This window comes from Myotis yumanensis, unplaced genomic scaffold (genome assembly GCF_028538775.1).
Source record: "Myotis yumanensis isolate MYYU_CA2020_CCGP unplaced genomic scaffold, mMyoYum1.0.hap1 SCAF_3, whole genome shotgun sequence".
NCBI classification, from domain to species: Eukaryota; Metazoa; Chordata; class Mammalia; order Chiroptera; family Vespertilionidae; genus Myotis; species Myotis yumanensis.
The window spans coordinates 37,701,805-37,720,455 of NW_027223754.1; the positions used below are offsets into that span (position 1 = coordinate 37,701,805).

At 40.4% G+C, this 18,651-nt stretch overlaps 1 protein-coding gene across 1 annotated transcript in view; it reads left to right on the forward strand.

The window, feature by feature from the left end:
• The first annotated feature begins 11,587 nt into the window (after positions 1-11,587).
• Positions 11,588-18,651, forward strand: part of FGF14 (fibroblast growth factor 14) — a 552,631-nt gene continuing 545,567 nt past the window's right edge. Inside the window, exon 1 of the mRNA XM_070408635.1 lies at positions 11,588-12,539. Within this exon, the coding sequence (XP_070264736.1) occupies positions 12,332-12,539 (208 nt within the window). The 5' untranslated portion in view covers positions 11,588-12,331. The remainder of the gene's footprint in view (positions 12,540-18,651) is intronic.

Here is an 18,651-nt window from a genome sequence, read left to right on the forward strand (position 1 = left end):
AAAGAAAGATAAACAATCCAATCAAAACATGGGCAAAGGATCTGTTGTAAATAGACACTTTTTGAAAGAGGACATACAGAAGGCCCAGAGACATATGCAAACATGCTCAAAGTCACTAATCATCTGAGAGATGCAAATCAAAACAACAATGAGATACCATTTCACACCTGTCAGAATGGCTATCATTAACAAATCAACAAACGACAAGTGCTGGCAAGGATGTGGTGAAAAAAGAAGCCTCCTGCACTGCTGGTAGGAATGCAAACTGGTGCAGCCAGTGTGGAAGACAGTATGGAGTTTTCTCAAAAAGTTAAAAATGGAACTCCCATTTGACCCAGTGATCCCACCTCTATATCCCAATAAACCAGAAACACCAATCAGAAAGGATATATGCGCCCCTATGTTCATAGCAGCACAATTTACCATAGCTAAGATTTGGAAACAGCCTAAGTGCCCATCAGCAGATGAGTGGATTAGAAAACTGTGTTACATCTACACAATGGAATACTATGCTGTGGCAAAAAAGAAGGAATTCTTACCATTTACAACAGCATGGATGAAACTGGAGAGCATTATGCTAAGCGAAATAAGCCAGTCAGAGAAAGATAAATATCACATGATCTCACTCATTTGTGGAATATAATGATCAACGTAATTGATGAACAAGAATAGATCCAGAGACAAATGGTAGGGGAGTGGGGGGAGGGGTTAGAGAGCAACCAGAGGACTTTATGCATGCATATTAGCATAACCAATGGACACAGACACTGGGAGCTTGCCTGGGGTAGGAATAGCTGGGGGGGGGGGGGGCGGTCAATTGGGGGAAAAGGAGACATATGTAAAACTTTAGACAATAAAAAAATAAATAAAATAAAAAACAGTTAATGCTAAATAATAATTATCTTGAGCCATTATAAATATAGGTATATTCTATTGTTTACCTCATTAAGACAAGTAATAAAGTGAAAGTGCATTATTGTCCAGATGCCAATATTATATTACACCAAACCAATGTTCAAAAACAACATTTAAGACATTTTTTACACCTGCCTGGACAGCAATTCAATTATGTGCACTTAAATCTACAATATTATAAATGCTCATTAGGATGTTTATATGAGCTGATAAATGGGATTTTTCCCTTCACAGTGTAATCTTCAAAATCTAAATTTATGTGGAAATTACATTTCAAGATATGAATAATTAAATATGTGTACATCTAAGATTATTAGGGTGATGTACTAAGTAAGTGAAATGCTTAAATTTTTGACCTCTAGTAAGCTATGGTCCAACAGACTTGTGCCATTTAGTTTTTGGAATGTAAATTGTCTCTGAGTTGGCATTTTTCTTTATTTACTTTGTAACCTAAGTGTTAGAAATGAGATGCATTTTTATTGTAATTTTTAGATTAATTTTGATAAATTTCTTTATGAGTGACACATTTTAACTTAATGACAGGAATTTTGGTTTACAAGTAAAATAATTCCATTCATTTTCTTATGTTAGAATTGAATTTGATTTTATAAACTTCTTTTCTGAGGAAGTTTAAGAAATAGCCCAACCAAATAATTTTCATTCAATTCAAAGTGGAAAGTGCTGCAGGTTCAACTTATCCCACTGTATGGGAGAACATATTTGCCAGTGATACATCTAATAAGGGATTAATTTACACAATATATAAAGAACTCATACAATTTAACAAAAGGAAGACAATCCAATTAAAAAATGGGCAAAAGACCCAAATAGACAATTCTCCAAGGAGGACATACAGATGGCCAAGAGACATGAAAAAATGTTCAAAGTCACTAATCATCAGAAAGATGCAAATTAAAATGACAATGAAGTATCATCTCACACCAGCCAGAATGGCCACCATCAACAAGTCAACAAATGACAAGTGCTGGTGAGGAAGTGGAGAAAAGGAAACCCTCGTGCACTGCTAGTGGGAACGCAGACTGGTGCAGACACTGTGAAAAACAGTATGGCGTTTCCTCAAGAAATTAAAACTGGAACTGCCATTTGACCCAGTGATCCCACTTCTAGGAATATATCCTAAGAAACCAGAAATACCAATCAGAAAGAATATATGCACTCCTATGTTCACAGCAGCGTTATTTACAATAGCTAAGATCTAGAAACAGCTTAAGTGCTCATAAAAAACCTGTGGTATATTTACAAAATGGAATACACTGCAGCTGTGAACAAAAGGAGGATCTCCTACTCTTTGAGACAGCATGAAGGGACTGGATAATATTATGCTAATCGAAATAAGCCAGACAGAGAAAGGCAAATATCACATGATCTAGCTTACAGGTGGAAAATAATGAACAAAATAGATCCAGAGACATGGAAGCATGGAACAGACTGACAAATCTCAGAGGGAACGGGGGTTGGGTGGATGGGAAGAGATTAACCAAAGAACTTATATGCATATATGCATAACCCATAGATAGACAATTGTGGGGTGAAGGCCGGGGGGAGGGAGGGAGTGAAGTAGAGAGAGTCAATGGGGAAAAAAAGAGGACATCTGTAATATTTTCAACAATAAAGATAAATTTTAAAAGTGGCCTGTTAGAATTCTGTGTTGGGTGGAATAACCAGCAAATACTTATAAGGAGAAAATAATCTCTGTTTATACATCTAATAGTATATGATACTGGATTGAAAGTCTAATAGTCATACCAGATATTTAGGTATCAAGTCAACCATCACAAACTCAAAGGGAATTATCAGTGATGTACCCGGTAACTTATAATGTTTTGGAACCTAGTCAGGGAAAATACAGTGTATTCATCAGGGAAAAGTCAGGAAAACTGAAGCCATTTGACATATTCTGGTTTCAAGTTGTTTTAATATGGGAATTGGGGACTTAGAACTACTCAAAAAGCTGGGAATGAAAGTCAGGTTGATTGGCTGCTACGATTCTTAGGAGAGCTATGGTTCTCAAAAATGTACTAGGAATCCACTGTGAATCTCACATTGACCGACAGTTGCCTTCAGAGAAGGGACCTTTCCATCTCTTCTCCTTCCAAATCTATCTGAGAGCCTCTCATTGGAGAGCGCTAACTTGGAACCCATAGAGAGGGTTCCTTGGGACATGTATTCCTGGCTTCTTCAGGCAGCTTGGAATGGGGCATTGGTGGTGCTGACTTGACCACAGGCAGTTTATTATACAGAAGGACATATCTCTTATCTTTAGGTACATATTCAATAATGTTATTCTTATTCCTCAGTTATCCAAATTTTAGAAAATAAACTATTGTCTGGGATAAATAATATTCTTTTTTTCCAGGATAAATGACATTCTAAAATTTTGAATATATAAACCTCTCCCCATATTGAAAAAGTTAAGTGAACAAATTTCTCCACTGTAAATTAAAATGATGAATTTAAAATGACATATCCAAAGCTGTCCTACTCAATAGTTACAGAGATTAAGGAAGAGAATTCTATTTACAGGAAATGTAGTTTCCCTTTAGAACACTTCAAATCATGGACAACAATGTTTTTCACTGGGGGCATACTTCCCTAGGATTAGGGATAACAAATCTTGCATGAATAGGGAAGAAAGTAGAGTGTAGTTTGAAGTAGTCCATAAAAAGTTACCATTACTTTCATTTGGTTGTAGCCAATATATTTAATTCATATTAAAATCACATTAAAGAAGGTTTAATATGTTTATTAATAGGAGGCATGCATTGCAAAGGTCTAGAGACATTGATAAAATAGGTTACACTGCATTAAGTCCTCAAATTGTATAGAGCCTATCCTACTTGTTTATGATGAACTCATACCTGCCACAGAGGATGCAAATAAATGTCCTCAGGACTCTTATTGGAGCTGTACAGGGAGTTGGGGCTCTACTGTCAGACATATTTATATAGGCTGAGATAAAGTTCCTTTAGGTGTGAAAGGAAGCCTTGTGGCATTTTGTCAAGAGAAGCTCATATTTCTGAGGTCTCAGGGGAATTCACCTATTTTTGCCTGTATCTCTTGGCAGGTTCCTCACTGTTTTATTACAATACTCGCTGGACATAATAGGAACAAAGAGTTTTTTTTCTTGTATTATTTTGTAGTAGTTGGGGCCTTAAGACATAATAATTCTGCCTCTTCTCCCCTTACTACTTCTGAGTTCAGAATCAATTAAGGAATAGGACTACATGAGTTAAAAAATGAAAAAAAAATAAAAATATTAGTTTTATTACTGATAAGGTTGTTTTAGGGAATGAAATTTGACATGTGCACAAGAATTGGTCTCCCCTAGTTTTACCAAACATTCAAAGAAGAACTAAAACCTATCCTCCTCAGACTATTCAAAAAAATTCAAGAGGAAGGAGCACTTCCAAGCTCATTCTATGAAGCCAGCATCACCTAATACCAAAACCAGATAAAGAACTATGAAAGAGAATTACAGGCCAATATCTCTCATGAACATAGATGCCAAAATCCTCAACAAAATTCTAGCAAATTGGATCCAGCAGTACATAAGAAAGATCATACACCATGACCAAGTAAGATTTATCCTGGGGATGCAAGGATGGTACAATATCCGCAAATCAATAAACATGATACATCACATAAACAAATTGAGAGATAAAAAACACATAGTCATATCAATTAATGCAGAAAAAGCATTTGACAAAAATCCAACACCCTTTCTTGATAAAAACCCTCAGCAAAATGGCAATAGAGGGATCATACCTCAACGTAATAAAAGCCTTATATGACAAACCTACAGCCAACATCATACTCAATGGGCAAAACTAAAACCAGTTCACCTAAAAACAGGAATAAGATAGGGATGTCCACTTTTACCACACCTGTTTGATATAGTACTGGAAGTGCTAGCCATAGCAATCAAACAAGAAGAAGAAATAAAAGGTATCCAAATTGGAAAAGAAGACATAAAACTGTCATTATTTGCAGATGACATGATGCTGTACATAGAAAACCCTATAGACTTCATAAAAAATTATTAGACTTAATAAATGAATTTGGCAATGTAGCAGGATACAAAGTTAACACCAAGAAATCTATGGCATTTTTATACACCAATAGTGTACTTACAGAAAGAGAGATTAAAAAAACAATCCCATTTACCATTGCAACAAAAAAATTAAGACACCTAGGAATAAACTTAACTAAGGTGGTAAAAGACCTGTACCAGGTACTTGGGAAACTACAGGACACTGAAAAAAGAGATAGAGGAAGACATAAATAGATGGAAGAACATACCATGTTTATGGATTGGTAGAATCAACATCATTAAAATGTCCATACTACCCAAAGCAATCTATAGATTCAACACAATCTCCATTAAAATACCAATGGTATATTTCACAGACCTAGAACGAACTCTCCAAAAATTCATCTGGAATAAAAAAAGACCCCAAATAGCTGCAGCAATCCTGAGAAAGAAGAACAAAGTAGGAGGGGTCTCAATACCAGATATCAAGCTGTATTACAAAGCCACTGTTCTCAAAACTGCCTGGTACTGGCACAAGAACAGACATATAGACCAATGGAATAGAATAGAGAACCCAGAAATTGACCTGAACCAATATGCTCAATTAATATTTGACAAAGGAGGCAAGAACATACAATGGAGTCAAGACAGTCTCTTCAATAAATGGTGCTGGGAAAATTGGACAGATACATGCAAAAAAAAATTAAGCTAGACCACCAACTTACACCATACACAAAAATAAACTCAAAATGAATAGAGGACTTAAATGTAAGATGGGAAACCATAAAAATACTAGAGGAATCCCCAGGCAGTAAAATCTCAGCCATATGCCGCAGTAATATCTTCACTGATACAGCTCCTAGGGCAATGGAAAATAAACAAATGGGACTACATCAAAATAAAAAGCTTCTGCACAGCAAAAGAAACCATCAATAAAACAACAAGAAAGCCCACTGCATGGGAGAACATATTTGCCAATGTCATCACTGATAAGGGTTTAATCTCCAACATTTACAGGGAACTCATAAAACTTAACAAAAGGATGATAAACAACCCAATCAAAAATTGGGCAATGGACCTAAATAGATACTTTTCAAAAGCAGACATAAGAAAGGCCAAGAGACATATGAAAACATGCTCAAAGTCACTAATCATCTGAGAGATGCAAATCAAAACAACAATGCGGTACCATCCCACACCTGTCAGAATGGCTATTATCAACAAATCAACAAATGACAAGTGCTAGTGAGGATGTGGAGAAAAAGGAACCCCAGTGCACTGCTGGTGGAAATGCAGACTGGTGCAGCCACTGTGGAGAACAATATGGAGTTTCCTCAAAAAACTAAAAATGGAACTCCCATTTGACCCAGTGATCCCACTTCTAGAACTATATCCCAATAAACCAGAAACACCAATCAGAAAGGATATATGCACCCCTATGTTCATAGCAGCACAATTTATAATAGCTAAGATTTGGAAACAGCCTAAGTGCCCATCAGCAGATGAGTGGATTAGAAAACTGTGGTACATCTACACAATGGAATACTATGCTGCAGTAAAAAAGAAGGAATTCTTACCATTTGCAACAGCATGGATGGAACTGGAGAGCATTATCCTAAGTGAAATAAGCCAGTCAGAGAAAGATAAATATCACATGATCTCACTCATTTGTGGAATATAATGAACAACATAAACTGATGAACAAAAACAGATCCAAAGACAAAAAAGCATTGATCAGACCATCAAACCTCAGAGGGAAGGTAGGGGAGGGTGGGGGTAAGAGGAGAGATCAACCAAAGGACTTGTATGCATGCATATAAGCCAGCCAATGGCCACAGACACCATGGGGATGAGGGCGTGAGTGGGGGTGGGGTGGGTGGGCAATTGGGGGATAAGGACACATATGTAATACCTTAATCAATAAAGAAAAAAAATTGCAAAAAAATAGAATTGGTCTCCCTAAGTCAACGGTTCTCAACCTGTGGGTCGCCGACCTGTGGGTCGCAACCCCTTTGGGGGTCGAACGACCCTTTCACAGGGGTCGCCTGAGACCATCGGAGAACACATGTATAATTACATATTGTTTTTGTCATTAATCACTATGCTTTAATTATGTTTAATTTGTAACAATGAAAATACATCCTGTATCAGATATTTATATTACGATTCATAACAGTAGCAAAATTACAGTTATGAAGTAGCAACGAAAATAATTTTATGGTTGGGGGTCACCACAACATGAAGAACTGTATTAAAGGGTCGAGGCATTAGGAAGGTTGAGAACCACTGCCCTAAATACTTCCCCCACATCTGGAAATTGCAAAAATCATTGACGGAAGAGTTTGAAGCTGGAGAGTACCCACGTTTACCCAGTGCTACTGTCTTCTCTCTTCAACCCTGTCTTGGTTTGAGTTTCCATGGAGGATAAAAGTTCTAATACAAGTAGTTTCTCAGGGAGAGGATATAGTAGATGAGTGGGGAATGGATCTAGGGAAGGGGAGAGGGCCAATGGTGTGCTGATAAACCAGCTATCCTGGTGGGAGACTGTCTTATTCCACAAGGAAAACCTGGGAAAGGATATAAAACACATGCCTCATCATTATCCTTCCCACAAGGTAAGGAAGCTGTGGTGTTTAGTCATGGGAACATTCTCTGAGGGAGTGTTCATTCTCAGGCTTCTCTGTGAGTGCATGGGCACAGAGAGGGGCCTTTCGTGGTTTGGACAAAGATCCCTCAGGTTCAGAGATGGAGACACTGGAAGCTGGAAGCCAACCACAGCACACTGATAAGGCAGGATGAAAAGGATATATGTGAAGTACTGATGATGTCTCCCATAATGAGTTCAGAGAAAGATTGGTCTCCACACCTGTTTCTAGAAGATAGACTGAAGGTTCAAGGCTGACCCAATGCTTTTTTTCAAACCTCACCTGAGGACATGTTCATTGACTTTTAGAGAGAGGAAGGAAGAGAGACACATTGATCGGTTACTTCTCATTTGCATCCCAACTGGGGACTGAACCTGCAATCTAGGTATATGCCCTGATCGGGAATCGAACCCGTGAATTGTTGGTGTATGGGAAGATGATTCAACCAACTGAGACACACCGGCCAGGGCTCACACAATGCTTTTTGCAGAGGGGAACTGAAGCAGAGGATCATGAAAACTTTTTTTTTTTTGCATGTAGGCAGATCCAAAGAGACAGAGAAAAGAAGGGCTAGAGCTAGACCACTTAAATCATTCCTTCTTCATTGAGAACCTGGGAGGGGGCAGAGAGAAGAACCGGAGTTACCTTTCTAGACTGTTGCCTCCAGGAGAAAGGAGCAGAGGTTTTCTATGCCATGAGTCAATATAGGAACAAGGGGAGAGGAAGCAAATGGTACTAAAGTGATACTTTAAAAATTACTTTTATTTTTTAAATTACTTGTTTGTATTTATTGATGAGAGAGAGAGAGAGAGAGAGAGAGAGAGAGAGAGAGACTTCTTTTGAAGAATGCAGTTCAATGGGTCACTTTTGCTCTCATCTTTTTGGTTAGAATATAGTCACATGACCATACTTAATTGCAATGAGGCTGGGAATTATATTTTCTATCTGGGTACCCATGAGCCCTTTCAAAACTGTGGTGGGGTGGGGTTTTATTATTAAAAGGAAGAATAAAATAGAAGAGTAACTATTGGGGACAATTAGAAAGAGCATGCTAAGACAGTCATAAAGATTTTGATAATCTCATAGACATTTATATGTCCTAAATTAAAATGTATATTTTATTGTGACTTGGAATTCTGGCCACTACATTTATTTTTAGGTCTCTTTACTATGATATAGCTGAAGGTAAGTTTCAATTTTAACTGAACTTGATTATGAGTACTGGGTTTATCTTGTTTCAACCTTATGAAAATAGTTTTAAGATTTTTCTACCTATATATACTACATATTTTACTGTTCATTTTTACAGTTACCATGAGGCTTTCTTTATTCTATCTTTATTTACATGCATTCTAATGCTTACATTTACTTTCTGATAATTTTCATTTTTTTGCCATCTAATATTGATTTGAATGTAGTGTGGCAAAGGGTAAGTAAATATTTTGATATCTTCAAAAATACCCCCAAACCCACACAACTTAAATAATGGTCTAAACTCAGGTCAGTATAAATATCTTAGGATCATCCTTAAACCAGAGGCCCCCAGAAACCTGGGTTGACTCTTGGATCACCCTTCATCCTTTAGACCAACGGTAACCTGAATCAGTATTAGGCCATCTTTTCTAGACAAAAAAATTTGGTATTTGTTTGTTTGTTGAATAATGTGAATAATAGCCTATGTAAACTAAGTATAGAAAAGAATTATAGAAATTTCATACATTATTATAAAAGATTTCTCCTTCCTTTAAAGAGCATAAAAGATTAGAAGCAACTAGCACAGCCTGGAATAATAGAATCTCAATAAATAGTAGCCACAGTTAATTACCTTTTGTGTTGGTCACTAGGACAAGGAAGTAATCAGCTTTCCACCAATATATAGTAAAACATCCCATAGCTTTCTGCAGTCATTCTGTATTGTAATAGGAATCAAATTTACTGTTACAATGTAGAAAAGAGAGTTCAATTTGAAAATGCAAGAAAAGTTGGTTTGAGAAATACTCTCTTTACATAAACTTAGCAAACAAAAAGATCCAATAGTTACAGAACACCTCCCCAGATTTTATTTTACTTGTGAAATATCCCAGGGGACTCAGCAAGTTTTTAGGGAAACTTAGAGATGTGAGAGTTCAAAAGACCTAGATGGAGAATATTTTTTATCCATTTGTTTCTCTGGAATATATCCAGTGGTAATAGATTGGGATATTCCAGAACCCCTCGCCCCCGAACTGAACACCTACATGTGATAGAAGCAGCATATGATATCTATCCCCGATGGACTGATATAAAAATAATCTTAATCATTTGGCAATGCTATGCCACTTTTACTCTTTAGAAAAAAAAAAAAAATTCTATTCTTTTCATCCTGCTTCTCCTAAGTCATTTGTCATTAAATTCATAAACACTTAGTACTTCCTCTTTCTTTACTTCCCAAACTTTATTTAGATTCCAGTTAATCATAGTAATTCTTTTAAGCTATGACATGATTCTTTTGGCACATTGAGGCCATCACTATTTAACTTGCTGGTTCCTTTACTTAAATAGAATTTACTTGTTTTAAATTCCCTTTCTACCTTATCTAAAATTGACTGATGTTTCCCAAAAGGGTTCCAGATATTGGATGCACATTTTGGCATCTCAAAATGTCTCATGAATATTAGAAACTATAGCAGTGAGGAAGTTATTGACTACAATTTCTTTTTTTGATAACTGAGGCGTTAATTGTCTTCAAAATCAATTTCTTCAATTTATTCTCAACAACACAAGTCTGCATCTATTTGTTTATAAGATAGTTTGAAATCCTATGGAGTAGAAGCATTTTTAATATTTTGATAGTAAAATGGAGCTTCTACATATATATTTTACAATTTTATGTCAATTTTCCTATAGAAATGGAAATAAGCTGAAATAACTTTAATTCATTTACCTACCAAGAGTGAGAGTGGGTAATTTTACTTTCCCAAACTCCTCAGTTCACAGATATGATGACATGTTAACATGTACTAATGTTGAGTGGTGAGTACATGGGGTTTGTTATTTATTCTTTGTTGTAACAGTTTGTGCTATTTTTGTACATAGCATTGTTTCCCCCCAATAAGATAAAATAAAACAACAGCCTTAAATCTTTTTATTTTTCTGGGAAAGCAGGGAGCTGGTTTATATTTGCCCATTTTGTTAGGTTAGATTGTGGTGGCTGATAACAAGGTTGTATATTAGCGTAGATGAGAAGTGAATAAGGGTGAATTTAATGTTCAATTAATGGTTATAGAAACAAGCAATGAATTAGGGTGTGATTTAAGCAGAGTGTTTTCTGTTCAAAAAATTATTTGATGATAATGAATTAATTGTCTAGAAAAGGCATACTATTTCCCATGTACATATGGCCCTCCCTACCAAAACACATCTTCCCACCTAGATTTCAGTGGTTGCCCTTTTAACAGGCTGCTTCTGCAAGTACATATTTGTCCTATGTCTAGTTTATATTTTACAAACAGCACGTTAAGTAGGATTCCAATAATACGAACTAAAGGAACGTGAGTTTTCCTTAATGGTTTAGTTGCTGCTGTTGAAAAGATAAGGTGGAACTAATGTAAGCTGTGAAGAGTGGTATTAAACTACTGTTTCTCTTTAAGCACCCCCCCCCCCATGTATTTTTTTAAGGTTTACTTATTATAATTGTTCATTTTTCTTTTCCAAATTCACTTTTAACAGAAAGGTCTGTTAGATGGTCCTAGAGCCACCAGCAAGCCTCCTCACGCTGGGCAGAGGAGGGAGAGGGTCCGAGGCTGGGGCCGGCGCGGGCGGTTGGGGGACTTCAGGAGGGGAACTAGCGGAGAGACTGCAGTGACACTGCCCTCCCTGGGCGGGTGGAAGCATCTCACTGGTGACGGGTCTGAAAGCACGTGGCTACGTCATGGAAAGCCAGTCTTTTCAATGCAAACTTCAACTCCTCCTCCTCCTCCCTCTAATGCCAGTAACTCACAGCCGAGACTGGGCGAGGAATCCGGAGGGGAGGTTTTCCTCATGCTCACCGCGGTGGGGAACTGGGCGAGTGAGAGAAGAAGGAGGAAGGGGATCTGATGCGCTCTCTACCTGCTACCGGCCTGACCAGGGGAGGGGGCACCTAGATTTGCATCTTTTCTTCGTGGTGATTTGAGAACTGCAGGTTCAATCCGATCCCACTGGGCACTGGCGATTGATTATAAAAACAAAAAAATCGGCACTGGGAGGCTGTGTCTTCGGCTGTCAGACTCAATCTCGGAGGTGGTATTGGTGTGTGAGTGTGTGTACCGGTGGTTTTTTTTTTTTCTTTTTTCTTTCTTTTTCCTTTCTTTCTCTCTCTCCTTTGGTTCCCCCCCTTCTCTCCTAGGGACTACACAATGGCAGTCCTCTCTCACTGAGATGAATCCTGCTTCGCCTTCTGCAGACCCACCCATCCTCATAGCGATCAAGTAAAGGCTATGGTTTTCTCTTTGGCGATCTTTTGTGCATTACTGTTCTCCCTGATTAGTTCTGAGCTCAGTTGGGATTTCTTTGCTTTTTTGTTTGGCTTCATGCTGAAAAAGGACTTTTCCCCCAACCCTTTGGTAATAACCCAGTGGTGATCCGGAGAGATAAATCATTCATCCTGGCCGAAAAAAAACAATCACTGAGAAGTCTCAAAGAAATATACCACGTGAGGGGAAAAAACTGGGAGAAGATTCGGAATATTATCGTTTTTCCTATGGTAAAACCGGTGCCCCTCTTCAGAAGAACTGATTTCAAATTATTATTATGCAACCACAAGGATCTCTTCTTTCTCAGGGTGTCTAAGCTGCTGGATTGCTTTTCGCCCAAATCAATGTGGTTTCTTTGGAACATTTTCAGCAAAGGAACGCATATGCTGCAGTGTCTTTGTGGCAAGAGTCTTAAGAAAAACAAGAACCCAACTGGTAAGCAAAACATGCATCGTGTTATGCTTTTCCTCATAATAACCTGTCTGTTGCTCACTGAGCTAGATCTGCAGTTCTGCTATGCAGGAAGGCAAGGGAGACAGAGAAGGAACCAGGACAGTGTTGCATGTAGAGGTGTTGCATGGATAAACAAGTAACAGCTGGATCGGTCGGTGAGCCAGAACACCATTATCAGCTTCTCTTGCCTGTGTGACACCATCCATCAGTAGGAGGGAGGAGGAAACTTTTTTTTTTTTTTTAAATGTATTTGGTTGCCGATGTTTGGTGGAATGGAAGGGGTTTGGCTCAAGGTTCTGCCCGAGGCAGATGAAGCTTCCGTAGTTGCCAGGAAAAAAGAACCGCGAGCTCTCCTTACTTCTGCTGCAGGTTCAGGGACGTAGCTCGGTGCCCGGAACCTGCTCTAGACTTTCTGATTAGCTTGCACAATATTCGCCACCCCATCACCTCTACTCAAAGTAAAAGATGCCCCCTCCCTCGCGCCCCGCTCCTCCGTCAGCCCCCGCCTCCCTCCCCCTCCTGCTCCCGGTGCCGGAGTATTAACTCATTCCCGGGTCTGCCTCCCGCACCTCCTGCTACTGGGAATACTTGAGCAGGGCTTCCATGGCTGGGGGGGACTCCAGACCGAGAAGACTAGCTCGGTCCCCCCTAATGTATGTAATTAAACCCCCCTGTACAAAGCAGAATCACAGCCCTACGTCGGGGTCCCCTGGGTGGGAGCCGGGCGGCCTCGAGTCCCCGTTTCAGTCTCTGGTGATCTTGCGCCCCCATTCCAAAGGGCTCCAACTGGGAAACTTGCAGTACATTACATAAGAAATGCAAATGCAGGTGATTCGAGGAGTTGGGTACCCGGGTTCGCTGTCTGGTATTTCTGTCTGAGGTGTTTCGGGGAGGCCGCGGAGCTGCGGGAGAGCAGCCCAGGGAGGCCAGGCCGGAGGGCTGCGTGGTGGAGGCGGCGGCACACTGGCGAGAAGCTTGGGCACAGAGGGTCTGGGAGCGGTGCGCGCCGGCATAGGGGGTGTGTGGCATCACGCGGCTCGGTTCTGGGTGGGGAGGAACCAGGGGACCGGGTGTTGGTGTCTGGGGCGGCTTTGGGGGGCGGGGGTGAGGGTCGGCCCCTCCTGCAGCGACAGCCGGGTGCCCTGGAAGCTCCTGACGCTGGCACTGCGGTGTAGTAGATCATGGCTCCCCATAGCCGCCCTGACAACCCCAGCCGCTGGGCAGCAAGTGGCTGCTGCCTCCCGGCCCCCGGAGCCTGGCAAAAGCCTTGCAGCTGGGGCGGCGCGCTCTGAGGGGTGCTGCGCCTGCGGGTGCGGGGTGTGAGCGGAGGGAGAGGAGGAGGTGTGGGTAGGCGGGGTGGAGGCGGTGGGTGTGGAGGCTGAGCACCCGGTGAAGTCCCCGCTGCTGCCGCAGATGAGAAACGGCGAGTTGTTAGACGGTCCAAAAGGGCAGATAGCTGTTCGGTGCAGCGGAGGACGCTGGGCAGCTGCCCCCAGCTAGGAAGTTTGGGTGGCTGTTGAGGCTCTGGGAGTAGCCGCTGGCCCGCGGGCGCGGTGCTGCAGTGGGCTCTGTGCCTCTGTCCTGAGATCCTCTTCCCAGTGCTGCTTCAGCTCTGACCTGAATCTCTCCGTGCCGTCGGTTCCAGCCTCCTCCGAGTCCTCCCTCCTCTGCCCTTTACCCTTCTCTTTCAACTCCGCGTTTAGCAGCTCGGAAGTGAGACCAGCATCCCGAGCATCACCCAAGCAGAGAGCAGTGTTGTCCCTTTACCATCCGCATTTCCAGTTCAGCGGCGAGGTGTACCCCAAGCCCAGCATCCAGCCCAACACTTGTTGATGCCCTGATCGGTCCTAGATTCCAAACACTGTCTCACAAGTGAATGTGAACACCCTTTTTACAAGACTTCCCAAAGTGGGACAAGTCAAGGGCTTGGAGAGGAGGGGTTACTCCTCCACACAGTAAAAATAGTGGTTTTTGAAGACGTCTTGCGTCCTCTGAAAAGATTTAGAGAAAGGAATATTGTAAAAGTGTTGTTGTTTTTTAAGACTCAGCCATTTGTCTAGGGACCTTGAACTCTGTCCCTAGACAGTATTGGAGAGTGGGAAATAATTCAGCACCAACTCGTAAGTTTCCTTACTGGCCTTTATATATGGTAAAGTTTCACTGGAAACACTCATTTCCCCCAACACAAGATGCAAGACCGTTTCATTACACCTCCCTCACCTCCCCCATTTTCATCTCTCTGGGATAAAGTAGATACCCTTTTATTCTTCCAAAGTGGTTTGGAAGGTGTCAAACAAATGACAAATTATTTTTAAGAGCAATTTATTTTGAACCTTATGAATGCTAAAGCACTTGTGTGTGATTTGATGGGTTAACTCAAAGTGTGCTAACAACATCACCAACTACTCTAGTTTAGTCTTGGATTGATAAGGGTTAACTTTCCGACCTGGAAGTTGGAGCCTTTTGTAAATTATTTTAATAATAGAACTTTAATGTGTCACACTATCAATCCCACCTTCTAAAAGTTTTTGTTATATGAGCTGGAATAAACTCATGCCTAGTCATCCCCTTTCAGTATTGTAGTTGGCGAGTTCCATTCTCTTTCTGCTATTAACATTAAGCCTAAAATCATTTGCAGGTTTTTGATCCCAAGATAGCAGTGTAACTAAGAAGTTAATTGGGTAATTAAAATAAAGCGAAGACTAAAATCCTCTTGACTGTTAAAACCAAAAAGAACAGATTGACTACTACCTATTATGTTATCTTAAATCTAAAATGAAGACAATTAACTGTATTCAAACTAAGAAGCTTGGCAGAATACCACAAAATACCAGTACTAGGATCATAAATTTGGTGCAGACTTCTTATGAGATTAATTTTCCTCCCTAATCTTTGCAAATTATAAAATAATTTGCCAATTCTTCCCAATTCTTTAAATTGTCAACAAGTGTAGGTACTGGGAGGAATTTCAGAGTTCTGCTATATAATCAGGCTGGTGTGAAAATAAACAGATAATAGAGCCATGAACTTAAGGGCAAAGGTATTCATTTACCCAAGTTATTAATTAGTATTTAAATAAGAGGTGTTAATGAAATATTTTTTTTGTAGTAGTTTTTACATAAAACATGAAGAATATGTGCTTTTAAAAATAAATGGTAATGGCTTAGAAATACTGGATATATATTTACTATCTTAATAAAAATAAACAAAAATCTCACAATACAACTATTATCTGAGAACACACACACACACACACACACACACACACACAATTTAAATGTCCTACTTTCCCTTACTTTCCTAGCACAGCAATTGTTAAACATTTAGACTAAATGTTACCTGCTTCAGTTTTCACTGTATGTCATGCAAGATGACTGTATTGTAGGCAAAGCATTACATAGGAATAAGTCCAAGGCACTTGTTTTGCCTAGTGGAGCATTTGATATGTCTCTTTAAACCAGTAATGATAATTTAGACTAGCCAGGACAGACCAGTTTGAGAAATAATCTAGGTCATTGAACTTTGACCCTGCTAAGGAAAAAAATGTGGTTGGAAAAAAAATCCACAATAAAGATAAATACTAAGGTCATGTTATGAATATCTTTTCAGACACATACTATACAACAAGCACAGGAAGCCACAGACCCTTGACTACAGACAGCCACTCAACCATACATATGAGTCCCCCAAACTTCCATGGAATGATGGGATCTTAGAAAGCACAGATTTTTAGATGAATTGTAATTGAAGTTAATTTTTATTGAGTGCAAGGGGGGCAGGAAGCAGATGCCCTAGATCTACTTTTGCAGAGCATATTTAGAAAATCCCACACACTCGAGGCCCTGAGTGTGTCCTTTTCTGAACTCAGTTTCCCTCTCTACCCTGTAACTTGGAGATGAAACAAGTAGGGCTTCGTAGAATTTATTGGCATTTTCTATTTCCTCTTGTTTTGGTGTCTTTCAGCTCTGCTTTTGCCTTTCCCTAAGCTGTTTTAGGTGGCAAAACACCTGGTATGGCACTGTTACTCATTTCAATATACCTGGTTCTTTTAAAGCTACTTCCTTCACATCGAGGGCTGTCATGGCGTTTAGAAATAAGAAGATAGGGAGAGAGGGAGGAAAAAAGAGGAAGCATTTTTTACTCCTCCTTCTGAGCCTGCCGACTCATCCTCTAGAGCTGGGTGAGCCACAAATGGGCCACAAATCTGAATTTCTAAACACTGAGCCTATATCAGATGGAGACATTAAACTCAGACTGCATAACTGGAACACCACACAGGTGAAGGGTTCTTATCCTTCTCACTAGCTTGTCTTTAGAGTGGGATTTCGTGTAGTATGAGTTGGGTTGAACTCCATCCAGGAAGTTTGAGTTACTGAAGTTGCAAATTGGGTTTTGCAGAGCAGTGTCACTTCATGAACTCAGGTATGGCATTTTAGATAGGCTTCACAGTATTGACTGATTGGGAGAGTGGATTTTTCTTATTTGAAATTTATATCCAAGTTAACGAGTGTGAAATCCAATGCATGATATATCATCTAAACTTTAAACTTGGCTTTAAAGATGAAGATGACTTTGGCTGACCCCATTCCAGCCTCTTCTCACTTTAGACTCCATCCATAACTGATAACATTTTTTTTTTTTTTTTCCAAATGATGCATTGCTTTGAGAAGGTACTAAAGCTAATTCTATACCATATTTCGCTTTGCCTACCCGGAATCATTCCTTTAAAAATGTTCAAAACCAGTCTTCCATGTTTTAGCAACACAAACATTGGGGACTTTTGTGAAGTGTTGTCATACATATGGTAGCAAGAATAACAACCAAAGTTTTCACTCCTTTGTACATTTTGGCATCATAACTCATTCCATTGACTCATAAGCTTTCTATAAATACTGTGTAGATGTCTCAAAATGGAAGCATTTATTCAAAATACTTTCCTATGCCTTAAGCGGAAACAGTTGGGATGTTTGAATGGTATATTTGAAACATTACATTGCGCCTGTCTTATTAATAACACCGTCGAGCCCAAGTTAGTACCATCTCCAGGAGGGGCTGTGGGCCAGGGAAATTCCTACTGACACATCTACCTGCCCAGTTCCATAGTCTGGGTGACGTTTCTTAGGGTTCCAGTTTGTGATGTTTCTTAGGGTTTCATACTATATTTAGTTATGAGTCGAACCTGAGCACTGAAGGGCAGGGAGCTTTCTGAGGGAGTCTTTTCAGTTCCTCCATTTGCCTCAAAAGACATGCTAGTTTATTTTCTGCTTTTTAAGGACCAAGTCTGTCCTGATGGTTTGTGTGTGTGTGTATATTTCTCTCGTTGCCACAAACTAACTTTCTGCTTTGGTCAGAATGTAGAAGGTAGAATGATGAAGGCAAGGGAAGTTGAAAGGAAGAATCCTTAGGGCCTTCCTAATCATAAAGGCCAAAAGAGGTACAATGCAGACACGTTTTATAGGGAACACGTCAGTTCTCATTTATTTAATCTACTAACAACGTCTCAGAAATTCACCCAACAATTGTTGGGCACTATTGCCTTTATCACTGTCCCCTGACAAAAGCTCTGGCTATGACAACCTAGCAGGTTTTTAATGCATTTTTATTAACGGAATCAACAGTGAAAAATCGGGTTCTCTGAGAAAGTGAACTTCTCCCCTTCTGGCACCCCCGGCCATTATACAGAAGGGGCACCATTCGTGTCCCTCTGCCAGAGGAGAAAGCAGGCATTTTCTTTTCTAGTCTCTGCTTTTCTTCTCCTTAAAAAGGAAGACGTTCCGCAGAAACGGTCGTGTTCCTCCTTCCTTTCACGAACTCTTCTCTGAAGATGGCACCCGGGACCTTCCAGGGCATGTTCTTGTCCTCGAGGGTCTGCACCTCGAGGCCGCTGGTCCCAGGAGTCTGGAAGGGAGGTGCCCGGCCCCCGCAGCAGCTCGTGCTGTTGTGAGGAGCCATCCTCGAACTTGTAGTTGCCTGCACGTCCCACCACCACACTCAGCTCTTCAGCGGGCTCCTGCCCGGAGCCACCGTCAAAGGCGAGGGCGCTGGGCCTGTGGCCTCAGGCCAGGAGACCCGAGCTTGCAGGACGAGGCCCGGC